At 56.6% G+C, this 20,225-nt stretch overlaps 1 protein-coding gene across 2 annotated transcripts; it reads left to right on the forward strand.

Annotated features, from left to right (window-relative positions):
- Positions 1–2: 2 nt before the first annotated feature.
- Positions 3–20,202, forward strand: ATP2A1 (ATPase sarcoplasmic/endoplasmic reticulum Ca2+ transporting 1). 2 transcript variants are annotated; one of them, XM_027126515.1, is made up of 22 exons: positions 3–4,301; positions 4,601–4,618; positions 4,955–5,037; positions 6,430–6,534; positions 7,226–7,364; positions 9,295–9,375; positions 10,260–10,345; positions 10,497–10,794; positions 10,988–11,154; positions 13,972–14,060; positions 14,354–14,456; positions 14,705–14,836; positions 16,127–16,249; positions 16,375–16,593; positions 17,249–17,584; positions 17,782–18,002; positions 18,104–18,306; positions 18,499–18,584; positions 18,683–18,816; positions 18,930–19,047; positions 19,214–19,331; positions 20,091–20,202. In XM_027126515.1, exons 1-22 carry the CDS (start codon positions 4,184–4,186, stop codon positions 20,114–20,116), a joined length of 3,003 nt encoding a protein of 1,000 aa, XP_026982316.1. In that variant the 5' UTR covers positions 3–4,183; the 3' UTR covers positions 20,117–20,202. The 2 variants fall into 2 exon arrangements, with proteins under 2 accessions (XP_026982316.1, XP_026982315.1); XM_027126514.1 differs by having other exon boundaries at positions 4,140–4,301; positions 19,214–20,150.
- The last annotated feature ends 23 nt before the right edge of the window (positions 20,203–20,225 follow it).

Here is a 20,225-nt window from a genome sequence, read left to right on the forward strand (position 1 = left end):
GCTGGGTCAGGTTGAGTCCCTGTTGCTCTCCAGACCTGTGCTTTCGGCCCATCACTCCTCGGGTGGCTGTCCTGTTTCTTGAGCGGTAAGTGCAGAGACAAACGGTGCTTCTCGGGGTCTCCAGCCAGGTTCTCTTAATGGGACAGGACAGTGAACGGCAGGATTGATGACCTCCAAGGAGCCTTCCTGCTCTGAATTCCTCAGTTAAGAAGTTAAGGCTTCCTACCCTCGGGAGAAAGCAGGCCGAGAGAGATTGTAGGGGGGCTGGGCTGGGGGCACAGTGGCTGTGTTGGGAGAGATTTAATGTGGCAGCCAGAGGGACCCAAGGGCAGGCTGACTGCCCCCCTTCTCAGAGCCAAGCTGGGAAGCTGCCAGATAGTTGATAAAGAGTGCTGGCTTCCACTCCTGCCTTTGCTTCTCATTTGCTGTGTGGCCTGGGCAAGGTGTAGCCTCTCCAGGCCTCAATACCCTTATCTGTAAAATGGGAAGTTTCATCTAGGTTGGATGAAACTGTTTCATCTAGGTTGGAGCTGCTGACATGATTTGCTTGGCCTGGACAATGTTTCCATTGGAATTTCACATAAAAGTTCAGATTACTGGTTTCTCTTGAAAATTAGAAGATCCAGCCTCACGTGGTATCCACCTTCCACATCTGCTCCATCCCCACCAGCCCACTTCACTCACATGATGTGCCTAGCTAGGCCTGTGAGCATTTGAGTTTGCAACATCTCCTCATCCCTGCGCCCCCTCCCCCACCATTAAACCCAGGCTCTCCTCTCTGGACTGAATTGCGGCTGTGCCCTCCTCCAACCGAGGGCACCCCTGGGCTTCCCAGCTCTGTGGGTGCCAACAAGGAGGGGCCGGGTTCTGAAGAATTCCACCTGTCTTGTTGGCCCTCTCCCTTCCCCACCTCCATCCAGCTCCGCCTCTTAACCATTCTGCCTCACTTTCCTTCCCGGGCAGTGTGGAGTCTACACTTCCACGCCCCTCAGCCTCTGCCCCCACCTCCAGGAGGCCCTATGACCGCGCGTATGACCTTGCTATTCTGGGCCTTGCGTCCTATTGGGAGATGGACAGGAGACAGCTGGGCTCACAGGCCACCCATCCTGGGGGCTAGATGGGGGAAGCCTGCTGTCTCTCCTGGTTTTGTCTAATCCCTGGGGCTACCCCAAACCTTGGCCTCAGGAGACTGGGGATAGGATTGGCCTTGCAGAGGGAGGGGGATGGTTCGTGGACCTGGATGCTGTGTTCTCAAAGTGAGATGGCGAGTGAAGGCTGTGGCGCCCCAGGGTAAGCAGGACCTGATCCTCTCCTAATCTAGCAGCAACTGGTGCTGCGAGGCTCCCCCTCCCCCTAAATCCTGCCAGCCCTCAGGGACTTGCCTTCTGAAGATGTGCGGGGGGGGGGGGGGAGGGCACAAGAGCCTCCTCACCGCCCCCGCCTGAACCCCCAAGATTTGCATGTCTTGGCTGGAGGAGCCTAAGACACTTTCCCTCTAAGCCCGTCTATGGATGGTTCAGCTGAAGTTCGGAACTGGTCGGGGATTGAGCAGGCTCTGTCTCTGTGTCCTTCAGAACTACGCCTCTCCCATTCTCGGCTTCAGTGCTCAGGAAGGGATGAAGACCTTGCACCTCTGGGCCTGGAGACCCTAGGTGAGGGCTCCAAGACAGCACGCGCCTGCGTCCCGGTTCACGCCCAGCCTCCCTGACGGTGATCCCTGGCAGCTCTCGGCTGGTGGCTTTCCCTCTCTGGCTCGCTTCCCCTCTGGGAAGCTGGGGGAGGCAGAGATGAATAACCTTACAGGGCCCTGTTGGCAGCAGTGCCCTGTAAAGCCTGCCTCCTTTCCTCGGCCTCATGCTCTCCAGTCCCTTGAAGACGAGATCTGTCCAGTCTTCTCCCCCTTCTCCGTGTTGGGCACTCCTGCTCCTTTAAGACAGTGCCCCTGGCACTCCTCTAGGTGGTGGCGGGGAGAAGCCAGCCGGCACCAAAAGGCTTGGCTAGATGCTGAGCCTGACTCTGGCCTGAGAAGGTGGGTGCTGGGCCAGGTGGAGGGTGTGACCCCCAACACCTCACGCCATGGTCTGAGCCCTCACACCCGCACATCGCAGCAGGATTCTGCTTCAGGGAGGGGTTTGTTGGACCCATGAAAAGGGAGAGGGAAGGAGCACCGTGTCCTCAACTCACCCGAGAGGCTGCCCTCCCCCAGGTCCAGGCAGAGGAAAGGATGGGTATGGGGGACTAAATCCTTCAGTGCCATCCATCCCTGCTGGCCTACCCACCCCTCAAAAGTGGGGCTTCCCTTTCCTTTGCCCCGCTGTCTCCTGTGCCATTGTCTGCTTAGGAACTTGAGTGCCAGACAGCGAAGCGACCTTGAGAACGCTTTCAGTGGCCTATACCCCTCACTGTTCATTTCAGGAAACTGAGGCCTAGATGGAGGAAGGACTTGAGGCCAAGGCCATAAGCCTGCTTCCCCTCACTGACCTCTCACCATTCTCTCATTCAGCCTTTCTCCTCTCTGCCCTTCTTTCTTCCCCTGCCTACACCCCATGCTACCCTCTTGTCTGTTCCTCCCGCAGCTGGTAGTAACCAAGAGACGCCCCTATCCCAGAGCAGGGATGGGGGTGGGGTGTTCAGAGCAGCTGCTTCTCTGAGGAAGCTGATACTGAGGCCAGCCGCTCAGCGACAGCTTGTGGCTTTGCACCCAGCCCTGGGCCCCCACCCACCTGGCTGCCGCGTGCCAGCTCCCTGCTGTCCCTTTTCCCCACTGCTCCTCAGACTTCCCTCTGACCCTGGCAGCCCTGTCTCTATTCCCCCAGCTATGACTGTCCTTATTTCCCCTAGACCTGTCCCCATCAATCTGCCCGCCGTCCATTCCTTTGGTCCAGAGCCTCTGCTCTATCCGGCTTCCCCGAGCCCCTTCCCTTAACGTCCCTTCCCTCAGCCCTTTGCCGACAGGGTATGTGCCCAGGGTATGCCTGAGCACACAGCTCTGATCTTCACTCCCTTTGAGGACAGCTACTTCAGGGCCAGGGCGGAGTGCAACCACACGCCACGTGGGGTCTGCCATGTAAACCCCGTGGGTTAAAGAGAGCACAGTGTGGGATGAGGTGACCCTTATTCCATGACTTGGGGTGACCCCTGCCCCCATTCTGAAACATTGATCCCTCTCCCCCTGCCATCAGCACATTCTGTAGGCTCTTGGGTTACCTGGCTGCCTGGGTATCCCATTTTCTTGGTGGAGGGGATTCCCTGTCAGGGATGCGAGGCCCTGAAGGCTCTGTTCCCAGTGGCTGAGTTAGAGTGATGGGGAGGGGTGGGTAGGGGAGAGACAGGCAGTCCTGGCTTTGCTCACCAGGGCCTGGACACTAAATCCCTTGTTGATGGCTGCGGCATCCCCTCCCTAGGGTAGGGTTACCATCTTCTGCCCTGTCCCCTTGACCCTCTCCCCTCCCTACTTCCCCTTGTCCCTCTAGAGCCACTTCCTCTCGCCCCCAAGGGATGTTCTCCCCCTTTTCAATCCCCTGAGGGTTGGAGTATCTCTGCTGCCCTTTCAACAAGGTAAGTGAGAAAGGAGGAGACTGGGGCAGTAGAAACAGGCAGGTTCAGGGAGATGAGATGGGAAGGGGACACGAGGAAAGGGAACGGTGAAGGCCTGAGAGGAGAAGTGGGTTTAAGGGAAGAACTGGAAGGGGTGAGGTTGGAACAGGAAATTCAGTGCAGCTGAAGAAGTCGAGGCAGTTGGGGGAGGGCTCAGTAGCAGAAGACAGAAAGTGAAGTCTCTCTCTGCCCCCCCTTCCCTGGGGCTGGGGCCACCTTAGCTTCCCTCATGAGTGACATCTCAGGCTGCAGCCCCACTGTTCCCCCTCTGTCAGCAGAAATATCTCTCTCTTCTGACCCCTCCTGCTAGAGTCTCAGCCAGCCAATCCCTGATCTGGGGGAGGGGGGAGCCTGGCCCCCCCCACTCCCTCATAAGGACCAGCTGGGGGCTGGGGCGGGTGGCTGGCTGCTGCAAGTGGAACGGGGCTCAGAGCTTCGTGGAGGGAAGAATAACTTGGGGGGGGCAGAAGAGAAAAAGGAAGAAACCCAGACAAACAGGCAGGTGGACACACTGAAGAAGGCCCCTGACGTGTGAGAACCCCCCAGAAGGAACACACCGCCCCCTGGCCCCCAGGAAGGGAGCACAATGGAGGCTGCACACTCCAAGACCACAGAAGAGTGTTTGGCCTATTTTGGGGTGAGCGAAACTACAGGCCTTACCCCGGACCAAGTTAAGCGGCATCTGGAGAAATACGGCCACAATGGTAAGTGTCCCTTGATGGACACACACACACACACACACACACAGACTCACACTCAAACACACTGGAGCCTCTCCCTCCAGGGTATCTTAGGGAAGAGGCAGGACATGGTCCAATGACTGCAACGGAGGGGAGGATACTAAGAAAACAGGGTCCCTGAGACCCTGATTTTTGGGAAGTTTTATGGGATAAAAAACTTTTGGTGGCCTGATTCTCTTACCTTAGCCACAAAGTCCTGGGTGTGGGCGGCATTAGACTGAACTCCAAATGAATATGTCCTTTTCTTCTTTTTCCCTGGGCAGAGCTCCCTGCCGAGGAAGGTAAGTTACTGGAAGCCCTGAGCTCTCATAAATGACACCTCCTCCCCTCTGTGCCCCACTCCCTTCTCCCTGCCCTTTCCTTCCAACACCTGGGGCAATCGTTCCTCCCCAAAGGTTAGAGTCTGGCTGGGGTCAGAAGTTTCCAGGCACTTTCTCCTTGAGGCATCCAGTCCTTGAACAACTGCCCACCACTTTAAGGAGCCTGTTTCTGGACTCCGGGCCAGCTCCTCTCAGCCCTTTTCTCAGTACCAAATGGCCTGCCGGCACCTGGAGTCCCAGCCGTTCATCCGTTAGACCTTAACCCCGGGGGCCCCCTCCCCTTGCCTCTTCCCTCAGGGAAGTCCCTGTGGGAGTTGGTGGTAGAGCAGTTTGAAGACCTCCTGGTGCGGATCCTTCTCCTGGCCGCCTGCATTTCCTTTGTAAGTGTGGGAGGGCATCTGGGGGCAGGCTGGGAGCGTGGGTTGGGGGATCTGGAGAGTCTGCTGGCGGGCAGCTCCAAATCATCGGCTCCTGTAGACCAAGCATTCAGCATCCTTTCCTACAGACCAGAAATGAGGGAGGTGGGGTGACGCTGATTTGTATACTCCTCTGTCCTCCCCCACACCCCGCAGGCAGGTTTTATTTTAAGCTTTAAGGGTGTTCTCAGCCAAAACACTGAAGTTAAGCCGCCCCCGGAGCTTCAAGGGCTCCGAGGGCTCGGGTTACCCCCGCGAAGCGCTGGGCTCCGCGGCTCCAACGCTGCTGCTGTTCCCAGGCCACCGCTGCTCCCAGCATGCCCCGGGGGCACATGCACTGCTCCACCAATCCCGCGGCATCCTGGCGCCCCTGCCCCGCCCTCCTGACACTGATTGGTCGAGGCAGAGACTCCCCTCGTAGAGGCGGGAAAGAGCTGCTGGTGCGAGGGTGACTCCAAAGAACCAGAGCCTCTCCTGTCTCTGGGCCTCACCTCCCTACTCACCCCATCAGGGCTAGAACTCCCAGGATCCCCCTCGTCACCTACCTGGCCTGACCCTCCCCTTCCTCCTCACAGCCTCAGGGCTGCCCCACGCCGGGTCTCAAGGCCCTGCCACCCCTCCTGCCCTGGAGCTCCCCTCCGCACCCACCATCCTAGCAGGCCGGCCTGCGTTTTGGAGTTTCTTCCTTAACATCTTAATGGTCCTGGAAGACAAGACTCTGGAGGCAAAGAAGTCTCCCTGTCCCCTGGTGTCTTTAGTGGAGGCCCCTGGGCCCCTGAGTGTAGCTGGCAGGGCCTCACTTCTCCCTCCTCAGATTTGCTCCTTGACATTTGCCTGAGGCTGTTGCCTGGCAGAGGCAACAGCTGGGGTGGGGTGTGCACAGGAGGCCCCGTAACACTATCCCCCACTTCTGCTCCCTCATGAAATTGGAGCTCCCCTGCCTTGGGCTGTTGGGGGAGGGCCGTGCGTGGGCCGGGCGCCTGCGAGGACCACAGGGTTTTTCCTACTGAGTTTTGGCTCCCGGGGGATGGATGTGGCTGCGGGGGTAGTTGGCCTGGGTGTCCCCTGAGCTTCGTTTACAAGCCAGTAACTTGGTCAGGGAAACCTGAAAGCATTCCCAGTTAATCCCCTAGCTGCGCATGTCTGTGCCGGCCTGCACCCGCTGAATAACAGTAGTGGCCACGCTTACGTGAGTTCGAGCTGTGGAGCACGTAGACCCTTAAAGGGATGTGGGGCTGCAGTGCCCCCGTGGTGCCCTGCCCCGTTTGCTCCTGCACATGTTCTCACCTCCATTTCCTCTCCTTCCTCACGTGAGGGGCTTTAGAACCTGTTATTCTCCCTTCCCTTGCTCCCCAGGTGCTGGCCTGGTTCGAGGAAGGCGAAGAGACCATCACCGCCTTTGTTGAACCCTTTGTCATCCTCTTGATCCTCATTGCCAATGCCATCGTGGGGGTTTGGCAGGTTAGCTTTGACCCCGCCTCGTTCCCTCACATCCTGACACTGGACGTGAGGCCAGCCTCCCTCCCTGTCTCCTTCTCCTCCATCACTTACCCTGGGCTTGCCTTGTTCTGAATTGGGCAAAAGGACCAGAATGTTGGAAAGAGGCAGGAGACTGGTGTTCCCACTGTCACTTGCTGGTTGTACAACCCTGGGCAGTTTCCTTCATCTCTCTGAGTCTCAGTTTCCTCATCCATAAAATGGGGCTCATAATCCTATCCCTCAGAGTTGTGGTGAAATTTAACAAGATGATGAGTGTGAAAGTGCCCAGCCCTGTGTCTGGCATAAAGGAGGATCTCAGGAAATGCTAGTTTGATGTCCTTCTTTCTCTTACCTTATACCATCCTCTGCTTCTCCTGTCCCCTGCTTTCTGGTTTTCTTTGTTTCTCCTTCCTTCTCTCCCCGAAACCCCCTTACCTGTTCTCAGCTGTGGGTGATGGTTTCCTTAACCGTCATGTGGGGTTTGTCTGCTCCCCTGGGCCAGGAGCCAGGACTGCATAACCTGCCTCCTTCTCTGTGATGCCCCTACTTCCCCCGAGACTCTGGCCCCTGCTCCTGCATCCCTACACCTCCCCATCCTCCCTGACCAGTCCTCTGTCACTCCACAACCTTCCTCCCTCTGCTGACCCTCCCCTCCTCAACCCTGTCCCCCCAGGAAAGGAATGCAGAGAATGCCATTGAGGCTCTGAAGGAATATGAACCGGAGATGGGGAAGGTCTACCGGGCTGACCGCAAGTCAGTGCAAAGGATCAAGGCTCGGGACATTGTCCCCGGAGACATCGTGGAGGTGGCTGGTGAGTGATGGGGACGAGTGGTCCAGGATGGGTTCGAGGCCAAGAAGATGTGCATGTTGGGGGCTGGTCGGGCCCTGATCCCCACTGTCCAGGAGGTAGCCAGGGTGGTGGAGTCTCTGCTTCTCCTTCCCAGACTCCTCAGGAGGTCATCCCAGGGCACTGCGGCCACAGCACCCCCTCTCCATCAGAGTCTCAGCAGGAACAGCCAGTCCTGTCCCTGACGCTGCAGGCAGACCCCTGCTCCCCCTCCTCTCACCCAGCACTTGCAAGTAACAGGTGGAACCCAGTCCCTGCCAATGGCCCTGTCTCCACCCCCCTCCTGAGGCCTGGCTTCCCTCTCCTTCCACCCACCCCCAAGCTTGGTCAGCTTTAAATCTTGACCTCTCGGTACCCTTGAGGCTTCTCAAAGGGGAAGGAGCAAGGGTAGAAGGGAGGAGGGGGGCCGGAGGCTCAAGCCCCCGACCATGTAAGGGAAACTCAGGCCCCAGCAGAGAGCACGGGACTGGGAGGAGGGGAGCTCAAGGAGGGCCCCGCCTCTCCGGTGAGGGACACTTAATGCCTGACCAGGGAGGGGTGGGGGCCGGGAGGCTAAGATTACTGGAATTCTGCCCCCTTCAGCGGTTTTTATATTTGCCCTGTGCAGGCCTTCCCACGGCTCCAGGCCCCTGGCATAGGAAGATGTGTCTTTCTAGGCCTACTTCCCTCCACCAGATACCCAAGTCCCCACCCTGGGAAGCTTGGTGACAGGGAGGGCGGGTGGGCTGAAGACTCCGGTGCCTCATCACAGGGCCGTCCTGCCACGGTGACAGTTTGGAGTCAGCGCCATGAATGTCTATAAATATCGCTTCAGTTTGGGTGACAGGGTGTCCCGCCCAACTCCATTGCCGACCTCCTCCCTCCTCCATCAGTTTCCTCTGGCACCGGAGGAGGAACCTTGGGGACGGGGAAAGGAAAGCAGTCAAACCCCACCCCCAGGACCATCCTTGGGACCAGGCGGGATGAGGCTGGGAGGCAGTTGTCTTCCTTGGAGGCCTCGATGTCTGGTGGGGCATCTGCCGTGTTCCCCAGCAAGTTTCCTTTGTGGACCCCCTCCTTCTGTGCACATCCCTTGCCCTCCCCCTCCCTGTTTTCTCAGCTCTCTGCTGTGTATGGCTTCCCCCCCCCCCCCCCCCCCCCCCCCCCAGAGCCTTGTTTCCTGCAGACTCCCCTTCTCTGCTGCCGTCTCCCCAGATCGCTCACCGTGGCTTCCTGCCTTCCCCAGATACTCAGACCAGGGCCCGGCAGGCTTCTGATGTGCGTCCCATCCACGCCGTGTGGACCTGCCAGGCCTGCACCCTCTGCCTCCGCTGCTCCGCCTTCTCCGCCTGCATCTGTCCTTCTCACACTTCTCTCTCCTGCTTCTCACTCCACCTTTTGTCTGGGTTGACATTGATTTTCTCAATTCCCATATTTTCCTCCTGTTTCTTGCTGCCTTCTCCGGCTGTTCCACTTTGTTCTCCGCCACGGACGCAGGTCTGTGAGACTTACCCTGTTTTCTCTAGTTCTTTCCTTGCCTGTCCCTCCTCACCTTTCTCCCTCGTGTTTCCCTCTCTGTTTTGCTCTCTCTCGGCCTCAGTTTTAGTTTCTCGTTAGATGACAGGATTGGCCCTGATTTTCCCTGTGTCATTCAGGGTACATTTATTGAGCACATACTGTGTGCCCAGACCTCCCCTCGCCAGGCTCACAGCCTGGTAGGGAGAAAAACATTCAGCAGGGGGGACAATTGGAGTGAGTGTTAGAGGGGGATGCTTGCTTGGGTGACAGGAGCACAACCCGGGTGACCTCCCTGAGACCTGAAGGATGAGGTGAGATCATCAAAGACTGGGTTTTTCTTAGGAAGAAAGAAAACTCCCATCTCAGCTGACTTCACTCTCCTCTCGTCTCTCCACAGTGGGGGACAAAGTCCCTGCAGATATCCGAATCCTCACCATCAAGTCCACCACCCTCCGGGTCGACCAGTCCATCCTGACAGGTCTGCTGGCCAGGGTCAGGGGAAGCATCAAAGGGGAGGGTGATGAGGATTTGATGAGGGAAGAGCTGAGTGGACAGACAGGGATGAAAGGGGGCCCTCAGGAGTAGGGCCCCCTCCTGGCCCCGTAGTGGCAGCGACATCAACCCTGCTCAGCTTTGCCCACTGCCTAAGTCTGGAACACGAGGGGTCATGGGAAATGGCGGGATGTTTGTCCCCATTTCCAGATGGCCATCAACCCGTCCCTTCCACACGGACATACGGACACGCTCACCCAGAGAACTATCCTGCCTCCTCAGAAGCCCCCAACTGAGGAAGCAGAGATTCTGGGATAGGATGCAGGGTTCAGATACACTTAAAACCTCAGCTGCTTCTCCTTTTGTCCTGGGAGAGAGAAGGTGAAGAACCAGTGCGCATGCTCCATGGTCCAAGGAGGCAGGGTGGGCTGGCCCAGGGTGATTGCCTGAGCTCCTGCCATTCAGGTGAAGGAGGCAAGGTCCCAAGGGTGGGGGCCTCTCCCTCCCAGGAACGTGCTTTCCAGTTGACTGCGCACTTCCACATACGTCAGCTTGTTTGACTTTCACCAAGACCTTGCTCTGAAGTGTACACATCCTTGTCCCCATTTTACAGAAGAGCAAACCAAGGCTAAGTGATCCAAAGCCATGCTGCTTGTGAGTGGTCAGGCTGGGAGTGGGGTCAAGGTCTTTTCACTCTAAGTGCAGTGGGTTTCCCATCTGCCTCCAGGGCCTTCCTCCAGAGTCCAGACTTCCTCCAGGATTGTTGCTTGGTCCTTACCAGGCCCTGTCCCGCCAAGCAGAGAGTTGCGGGGGGAAGTATGGGAGAACGACATGATGTCATCTGAAAACCCCTCTGCCCCTTCTCCACAGGCGAGTCTGTCTCTGTCATCAAGCACACAGAACCTGTTCCCGACCCCCGAGCTGTCAACCAGGATAAGAAGAACATGCTCTTCTCGGTGAGGCTTCCAGGGCCAGCTGTCATGCGCTCAAGCTGGGGGCCCTGGTCTGGGAGAGACATGGCGGTGTGGGAAGAGATGAGACCCACAGCTGAGGGGATGCGGCACGAGGGGCGTCACCTGACTCCCTGCCTCTTCTTCCCCCTCCAAGGGCACCAACATTGCAGCCGGTAAGGCCATAGGCATCGTGGCCTCTACCGGTGTGAACACTGAGATTGGGAAGATCCGTGACCAAATGGCCGCGACGGAGCAGGACAAGACCCCTCTGCAGCAGAAGCTGGATGAGTTTGGGGAGCAGCTCTCCAAGGTCATCTCCCTCATCTGCGTGGCCGTGTGGCTCATCAATATTGGCCACTTCAACGATCCCATCCACGGGGGCTCCTGGATCCGTGGTGCCATCTACTACTTTAAGATTGCCGTGGCCCTCGCTGTGGCTGCAATCCCAGAAGGTAGGGCCACCTCTCTCTTTCCTCCCATTCGCTGATCTCATCTGCAGAGATCCTTTACCCAAATAAGGTAACAGTTATGCGTTCCAGGGATTGGGACCGATACCTTTGGGAGCTGCTCTTCAGCCTACCCCACTAGGCCTCTCCCTCCCTCCCCCAGTGTCGTTCCCTCACCCCCTCTCCTTCCTCGCCACAGGCCTTCCTGCAGTCATCACCACCTGCCTGGCCCTGGGCACCCGCCGGATGGCAAAGAAGAACGCAATTGTGAGGAGCTTGCCCTCCGTGGAGACGCTGGGCTGCACCTCTGTCATCTGTTCCGACAAGACAGGCACCCTCACCACGAACCAGATGTCTGTCTGCAAGGTCAGGGAAGGGTGGCAACTCCCACTTAGATGGGAGGTGAAACGAGCCCTCCAAAGTTGTGGTTACCCCTTCATCATGGGTAGCTTTTCATTTTGGCCCGAGAAAGAAATGCTTAGATGGCACAGAGAGTGCCATCCTGCCAGCTAGGAGAGGGAGCAGAGAAGCCCCCCTGGCCCAGGCAGGCAGCTCCCTGCAGCCTCCGTCCGTGTGCTAGGTGCTGCCCTGTGTTATCTCTAATCCCCCAGAGCAGCCCTTCAGGGGAAGGTCTTGTTTACCCAGTTTTCCCAAAGAGGGAACTGAGGCTCTAGGAGATTCAGTGCACAGTTAATAAGGAGCAGAATTGAGTTTCAAACCCAAGTCTGTCTGGCCCTAGAGTGCCTGCCTGTGCACCAGGGTACCCTCCAGAGTGGTCATCCATGACAGGGCCCGGGGAGCCCAGCCACACGAATCTTGAACAGCATTTCCTGAACCAGGGCCCTTGATCTTTTCCGTGCCTTGGACTCTTTTTTATATATATATAAATTTATTTATTTGTTTATTTATTTTTGGTTGCATTGGGTCTTCATTGCTGCGCGTGGGCTTTCTCTAGTTGAGGTGAGCAGGGGCTACTCTTCCTTGCGGTGCGTGGGCTTCTCGTTGCAGTGGCTTCTCTTGTTGCGGAGCATGGGCTCTCGGCTCACGGGCTTCAGTAGTTGTGGCACGCAGGCTCAGTAGTTGTGGCTCGTGGGCTCTAGAGCGCAGGCTCAGTAGTTGTGGCGCATGGGCTTAGTTGCTCTGCGGTATGTGGGATCTTCCCAGGCCAGGGCGGTAATCCATGTTCCCTGCATTGGCAGGCAGATTCTTAACCACTGCGCCACCAGGGAAGTCCCGCCTTGGACTCTTTGGCAGTCTGGATCTCTACATTTAATATTTTCAATGTATAAAATAAAACGCACAGGATTCTGTTTCTAAAATACATCGGATTGGGAATTCCCTGGTGGTCCAGTGGTTAGGACTTGGTGCTTTCACTGCAGTGAGCCCGGGTTTGATCCCTGGTCAGGGAACTAAGATCCTGCTAGCCACACAGCGCGGCCAAAAACATAAATTAAATAAAATACTTTGGACTGGGCTTCCCTGGTGGCGCAGTGGTTAAGAATCCGCCTGCCAATGCAGGGGACATGGGTTCAAGCCCTGGTCCGGGAAGATCCCACATGCCGCTGAGCAGCTAAGCCAGTGCGCCACAACTACTGAGTCTGCACTCTACAGCCCACGAACCACAACTACTGAGCACACGTGCCGCAACTACTGAAGCCCACGCCCCAGAGCCCGTGCTCCTCAACAAGAGAAGCCACTGCAATGAGAAGCCCACGCACCACAATGAAGGGTAGACCCCGCTCTCCGCAACTAGAGAGAAGCCCGAGCGCAGCAATGAAGACCCAACGCAACCAAAAAAAAAAAAAATAGATAATAAAATAAATAAATTTTAAAAAACTACGCATTTAAAAAATAAATAAATTGAGTGTCTCTATTAAAAAAAATACATTGGATTACAGAGGAAGCCAATGATTGAAATACAGTAGTCAAAATATTTTAAAAACAGATTTGTACGTATAGCTGATTCACTTTGTTATACAGCAGAAACTAACACAACATTGTAAAGCAATTATACTCCAATAAAGATGTTAAAAAAACCCACAGATTTGTGATTTGGTAAAACGTATGCTTCTTTATTAATGTATTAAGTAGCAAGTCCAGCAGTGGGTCTCACAATTGCCATAACGCTGAAGCAGTGATGAGCATAAATGCTGTTTTGAGAGCCCTGCAACAATACAATGTGACAAGAGAGTATTTGTGATTATATTGGTGGCCAAGTCACAGGTTTTGCTAATATTAATGTGGTCCATTGCCCCCATTCATAATTGGATGGAAATGCTAAATGTCAGAGAGAAAATAAAAGATGTAATTTTTGTTTCGCCATCAAAGTTCACAGACACCCTTGGTCCGGGGTGTCATCCATGGACCCCAGGCAAAGAACCCCTGACCTAAACAGAGTTTTCTGGAATAGCATGTTTGTGAAACAGAAATTGGTGTCCTAAGGATCAAGGGTTGTGTGGTCAGACCAGGCCGAGAAAGGCTGTACCACATGCCTGTTGGCATTTGAAAGCCTCGGAGAAGGCTGACCATAGAGAGGGTGGATTTCGCTCAGTTTAAACGAGTTTGCCAAACTTACCTGGCCACAGAACCATTTTATCCTGGAGCACATCTTAAGCCCCATCCCTTCCACGCGTGCTCTGGCTCAGAGTGGGCTGCTCCCCTCTGCTCTGTGTGATCTCCATCCCTCCAAAGCACAGGCTTCAAAGCCAGACCACTGGTCTTCTGTCATGTTTCATAAAAATGAATTAATTGCCCACATTTGAAAAGTCAAGGGATATCATAGGAAAATAACCTGAATTTCTAATTCTTCCTGCAAAACTGGAAGATCTGGCCACAAGAGGCTGGAGCTGTAGATGGGCCATGTACTGACAGGTAGACTGGTGGCCACCACACCTTGTGATGCACGTCTTATTTTACTAATTGATCTGGAAGAACCTCCAGCATGGCCTTTTGTTTTAAGGCCATGAACACAGAACTTAGAGAATGATTTGCAAGGGAGTGGTGTGAGAGGGGAGGAAAAGGGAGGAAAAGGGAAGGACGAATCAGGGGATGATGGTGGGAAGTTGGGTAAGTCCTAGCAGATGGCCGGGTAGAGGGACACTTGGGGCACGGGCCCCCTCGGTGCAGACTGCCTCGGGGATGGGGAGAGTTAAACATCTGTGTGCATGCCCTTGTCCTCTGCAGATGTTCATCATCGAAAAGGTGGACGGGGACATCTGCCTTCTGAACAAGTTCTCTATCACTGGCTCCACTTACGCTCCAGAAGGAGAGGTGTAAGTTCCCCCAAAGTCGTCTTCCCAGTTCCTCGTGCCCCTCCCCACCACACACACACACACACACACACACACACACACACACACACACACATATCCTCTCTCCCTGGGGCCTCCCTCTAGTTTTGTCTTCCTGTTTCTCTCTTGTTCCTTCCCCAACCTTATTCTCTCTCCCACCTGATCTCCAAGTTGGTTGCCATCTCCTTGCTGCATTCCCTGTGCTCTCTCTGCATCTCATTCCCTATCTTCTCTACCTGTCTCTTTCCCTTCCTTCCTCCCCACCCGGCCGCCAGCTTGAAGAATGATAAGCCAGTCCGGACAGGGCAGTATGATGGGCTGGTAGAGCTAGCCACCATTTGTGCCCTCTGCAATGACTCCTCCTTGGACTTCAATGAGGTAACCTCTCCACTCCTGAAGCCGCCCCTCCTTCCCCCTCCAGCTGCCTCAGAGTCCAGGCCTCCTCGACAGGCCGCAAGGAAGGGCTCGGGGGAAGGGGGTCCCTTGTACCAAGCCCTCTCCTGGGTGTAAGGGGAAGAGAGTGGCTTGCTCCCTTCCTGTTCTAGGTGGAAGGTGGGCATGATAGATGGGAGCATGGGGCTGGGAGCCCAGGGCACCTACTTCCTCTTCCTCCTCTGCCCTCTCAGGCCAAAGGTGCTTATGAGAAGGTGGGCGAGGCCACCGAGACTGCACTCACCACCCTGGTGGAGAAGATGAATGTATTCAACACTGAACTGAGAAACCTCTCAAAGGTGGAGAGGGCCAACGCCTGCAACTTGGTGAGTCTAGGCACTCCCTCCCACGGTCCTTCTCCAGCCCATACTGTACAGGCCAGGACCTAAGGAACCTCAGGAGACAGGGCCCCCCACCCCCACCCAGGTCAGGCTGGTCAGGGCCTTGTGCCCCATGCTGGGACCCAGCCGGCACAGGCAGAGAGCCTCTCCGCAGCTTTCCTTGGCAAGGCTGACTTGGGGTAGGACCTACTGCACCTGCACTTACACTGCTCTTCCTGGTGCCCGGTTGCAGCATCCCTGGAAGAATTTAAGATCACTTTTCCTGTCGTGTCCCTAGTTGAAAGGGACAGAGCTGGACACAGAAACCACAAGTGACCCATCCTGGGACAGCCCCAATTTCAACTATTCCCCATTGTCTCTAGAAACACACTTGTTTTTATCAGATCACAATGCCTGATTTAGGATTTGGGAAATATGACTGCCTCATATGCCTCTGCTTCCCCGTGTCCAGGTGAACAAGCCCAATTCTGTGACTGTCACTCCAAGTTCTTGCTATTAATATTTACTGAATGTCTCTATTGAATTCCTCTGGGGTATTATATTATATTCCCCACACCGCTCATTCCTTTTTTTTTCATATAGGCAAGATGCTCATGGCTGCTTTATTTAATATGACAAAAATAATGCAAACAACCTAAGTATTTATCAATACAGGATTCATTTTAAAAATTTACAAATGATAATAAAAACATCAAATTATTTTTAATTTTATTTATCGTTTTTATTTTTGTTTTGTGGAGAAACATCTAGAATGCATTTGGCACATTCACTTTTAGGGAGTGCTTAGTACTACGTGCCAGGTACCAGCTCTCCATTGTCTAGCAACGTACGTCTGTAGACTCACACAGGTGGTTGTCTACATTTAAATGATTACATAAAAGTAGAAACTCAGTTCTTCAGCTGCACTAATCACATTCCCCAGGCTCAGTAGCCGTTGTTCGATTGCACTGTATTGAACCATCCAGATTATTAAACATTCCCATCATCACGGAAGGTTCTATCGGGCAGTGCCACACTACGCCGTCCTGTTTCTATTGTGCTTTAACCTGAACATAGTAAGACAGTGGCAGCACTAGCCTTGGAATTCTCTCCATTTCTGCTGTAGGCAGCAGACTTAGCTTTATCTCAGACTCAGCTTGGGGTCTGCTCTGACCTCCAGATCCTTTTCGACTATGTTTTAAAGGGTCTGGGACTCTTCCCTTCTAGCATAGCATCATCACTCTTTCTCCACTGGTCTCATATCCGGCCTCTCCCTCCCTGTCTCCTCTCTCTCAGGTGATCCGCCAGCTAATGAAGAAGGAATTCACCCTGGAGTTCTCCCGGGACAGAAAGTCCATGTCTGTCTATTGCTCTCCAGCAAAATCCCGGGCTGCTGTGGGCAACAAAATGTTTGTCAAGGTCAGGAATCCGAGTGCGCCTCAGCCCCACTTCTTCCCAGTCCTGAACCCTCCTCTCTTCTCCCTGCCCCGCTCACCGTGCACTGGAAGGAACAGTAGTCTCTGAATACTGTTCTGTTCTCCTAGGGTGCCCCAGAGGGGGTCATCGATCGCTGTAACTACGTGCGAGTCGGCACCACTCGGGTGCCCATGACAGGGCCGGTGAAGGAGACGATTCTGTCGGTAATCAAGGAGTGGGGCACTGGCCGGGACACCCTGCGCTGCCTGGCCCTGGCCACCCGGGACACCCCCCCAAAGCGAGAGGAGATGGTCCTGGATGACTCTTCCAGGTTCATGGAGTACGAGGTGAGCAGACGGAAGCATCCCGTTGTCCCAGAGTCACCTGCCTCACCCCTTCCGCCACCCTTGTCATTTCCTACTTCGTCACGGGGCCTAGAATCACAGGACGTTAGAGTTTGAGAGAACCTTAGGAATAATCCAGCCCAGGGCTACTTGGCATGTGGTCCGTGGACCCATCTGAGATGAGGTGAGGTGCTTGCTCCAGAACAGAAGCCAGCCAGGTCCACTCGGGTTTAGCTGATGTGTTTCCACAGTGAGGTTTTCTAAGGACGTGCATCAGCCTCCATTCTGGCACTAGCGCTTTATCTCGTAGTGGACCTGCTCTCTGAACAGCACCAAAGCCCACTCCATCTTACAGAGGGAACAGCGTGGCCTGGCAGGTAACACAGATTTGTTCCAAGATGTAGATCAAGTGAGCAGCCCTGCTGAAAGCAGAAACCATCTGCCTCACTTCCAGTTCAAGTTCTTTCTATGAAAGACACGCTCTGCCACCTACAATGGGCCTGGCACCGCCAGGCCTGCAGACACACATGTGAACATTTCCCACCCCTGAGCTTTGAGGCCCCACTGAGGTTTAAACACCAGGCCCAGGGACAGCTCTCCTCTCAGCTCCCCCCAGGCTTCCTCCTTGACCCTGTCGCTCTCTTCTCTGTCTCCCCAGACGGACCTGACATTCGTTGGCGTGGTGGGCATGCTGGACCCACCCCGCAAGGAGGTCACAGACTCTATCCTCCTGTGCCGTGATGCTGGCATCCGAGTGATCATGATCACTGGGGACAACAAGGGCACAGCCATTGCCATCTGCCGACGAATTGGCATCTTCGGGGAGAACGAGGATGTGGCTGACCGAGCCTACACTGGCCGGGAGTTTGATGACCTGCCCCTGACCACGCAGCGGGAGGCCTGCAAACGCGCCTGCTGCTTTGCCCGCGTGGAGCCCTCGCACAAGTCGAAGATCGTGGAGTATCTGCAGTCCTACGACGAGATCACAGCGATGGTGAGACGACTGGCGTGGGGCGGTCTGCTTGGTGTCTATTGACATGACCGTCCTGGGGAGCTGGGGACCGAGGGAGGACGGGGCTGAGCAGGGGCCCTGGCGAGATGCACGGAGGGGAGGGATTCGGGCCCCGATGGAAGAGTCTCAAGGAGGGTACGAGGAAGGGGCTGGTGCCCACCTTCTCTCCCTCCCCACAGACAGGTGATGGCGTCAATGACGCCCCTGCCCTGAAGAAGGCGGAGATCGGCATTGCCATGGGATCCGGCACCGCTGTGGCCAAGTCGGCCTCCGAGATGGTACTGGCCGACGACAACTTCTCCACCATCGTGGCTGCCGTGGAGGAGGGCCGCGCCATCTACAACAACATGAAGCAGTTCATCCGCTACCTCATCTCCTCCAATGTGGGAGAGGTGGTCTGGTGAGCAGCCGGGAAGGGCATCTAGGAGGAGCTCGGGGCTGGTGGGGGGTGACCACAGGCCTGGGAGGCAAGACAGACGTGTGACCTCCTCCTTCTGGCAGCATCTTCCTGACAGCTGCCCTGGGGCTGCCTGAGGCCCTGATCCCCGTGCAGCTGCTGTGGGTGAACCTGGTGACAGACGGGCTCCCGGCCACAGCCCTGGGCTTCAACCCCCCCGACCTGGACATCATGGACCGGCCCCCCCGGAGCCCCAAGGAGCCCCTCATCAGTGGCTGGCTCTTCTTCCGCTACATGGCAATTGGGGGTGAGCAGGATGAGACCCCACACCCCTTCCCGACCCTCAGGGCTGATCCCCTCTCTGGGACACCAGCTTCCCCACAGCAGCCACTGCGGCGGGCCCTCTTCCTCCAGCTGCTGTTCATGGCCAGGAGGCCCTCTCAGCTCCTCCCGTCTCCCCAGCCCTGGGCCCCCAACTCCCATCTTCTCTCCACCACAGGCTATGTGGGTGCAGCCACGGTGGGAGCAGCAGCCTGGTGGTTCCTATACGCTGAGGACGGGCCTCACATCACCTACAGCCAGCTGGTAGGGCAGCACGGAGGGAGGTGGGAGGAGGCGAGGGGAGCAGGAGGGTGCCGTGGAGGCTTTTTCGGAACCCCGGCTTCTCCCCTCTCCTCCTGCAGACTCACTACATGAAGTGTGCGGAGCACAACCCTGACTTTGAGGGTGTGGATTGCGAGGTCTTCGAGGCCCCCGAGCCCATGACCATGGCCTTGTCCGTGCTGGTTACCATCGAGATGTGCAATGCTCTCAACAGGTGGGGTCCGCGCTCCCTCCCTCTGCGGCCCTCTGGAGGCCGCCCTCCCCCTGCTTACCGCTTCTCTCCCCTTGTGCCTCCACCCCTGGCTCCGCCCGGCCGCCCCCTTGCAGCCTGTCTGAGAACCAGTCCCTCCTGCGGATGCCGCCCTGGGTGAACATCTGGCTGGTGGGCTCCATCTGCCTCTCCATGTCCCTCCATTTCCTCATCCTCTACGTGGACCCTCTGCCGGTGAGCCTTCTTCTGGCCAGGGGCTGCCTGCCCCCCCCCCCCCCCCCCAGGGGGCCCCTGCGGGGGTCCCCGCCCCCGCCCCCTGCCAGAGGGAGGAGGGCGGGGTCAGGCTGGCACAGTGGCAGCTCCTGGGCTCCTTCTCACTGCCCTTCCCGCCTCCTCCCAGATGATCTTCAAGCTGCAGGCCCTGGACCTGCCCCATTGGCTCATGGTCTTCAAGATCTCGTTACCAGTCATCGGGCTCGATGAACTCCTCAAGTTCATTGCTCGGAACTACCTGGAGGGTAAGAGCGTGCCGCCCCCAGCCCTGTCAGCCCCTGGCCCCTGACACAGCCCCTCCCTCCAGGCCGTGAAGGCGCCTGCCCCACTTCCTTGTCAGGTGGGTGAGTTCCCAGAGCCCCAGCAGGCCCTGTGTCCTCCGCCGAGGGGCGCACCCAGCCCCTGCCCCGCCTTTGCCCGCTCCTCCGAGCCCGTCTCCTTGGCGCCCCAAAGCCTCCTCAGCCCTCTTGGTCCCCTGCGCCCACCTCCCTCCCTCGATAACGGCTGTCTCTCTGTCCTCTCTGGCCATAGGATAACTCGTTTCCCCCTCCTCCATCTCTCTGAGCCGTGTCACAGGTATCACCCCCCCTTCTTGCCCGTGCCCTAGCTGCTGTGCCCCCTCTGCCCACCCCCTCTCCCCCTCAGGCGGCGCCGGGGTCACGTGCCCTCACAGCTCCACCTGGAGCCACCGCCGCCACCGCCACTGCCGTGCTTCCAAGTGGGGCTGGGCTGCTGCCTCTACTCTGTGGGGGTGGCACTGCCCGGCCCCGGGCACCACTGTCTGCTGGGCTGCGCTGCGTCGCGCTGGCTGGCCGCTGAGCCGTGTGCCGCTGGGGCTGCAGTGGCTGGGGGGAGTGGGGGCTGGGGACACAGGTGAGTGGGGGGGTGGCGGGGGGCCTCCAGGTGAGTGTGCTGGGGGACTGGGACAGGTAGGGAGCTGAGAGGGACTTCTCCTCTCCTGTGCCGCCCTGCCACCAGTCTCATCCTCCCCCTTTTTCTTCCAGATCCAGAAGATGAAAGAAGGAAGTAACCAGTCCTTTTGCCCTCCCTTCCCCACCCTGATAGTGACACGTCTTCAGCCAGAGCTGTGGCACAGGCCGCCACCACGTGCCCCCCCCAGCCCGACATTCTTGTTTATA

This window comes from Aethalodelphis obliquidens, unplaced genomic scaffold, assembly GCF_003676395.1.
Source record: "Aethalodelphis obliquidens isolate GAN/ISIS:26980383/991018 unplaced genomic scaffold, ASM367639v1 scaffold30, whole genome shotgun sequence".
In the NCBI taxonomy this organism is placed as follows: Eukaryota; Metazoa; Chordata; class Mammalia; order Artiodactyla; family Delphinidae; genus Aethalodelphis; species Aethalodelphis obliquidens.

Bases quoted from the DNA above. Each gene is read 5' to 3' on its own strand.
- ATP2A1 (XM_027126514.1), top strand. From the start codon at position 4,184: ATGGAGGCTGCACACTCCAAGACCACAGAAGAGTGTTTGGCCTATTTT. The intron at 6,535-7,225 runs GTTAGCTTTGAC...CTGTCCCCCCAG, and splicing joins CCATCGTGGGGGTTTGGCAG to GAAAGGAATGCAGAGAATGC. The intron at 16,250-16,374 runs GTCAGGAATCCG...CTGTTCTCCTAG, and splicing joins GCAACAAAATGTTTGTCAAG to GGTGCCCCAGAGGGGGTCAT.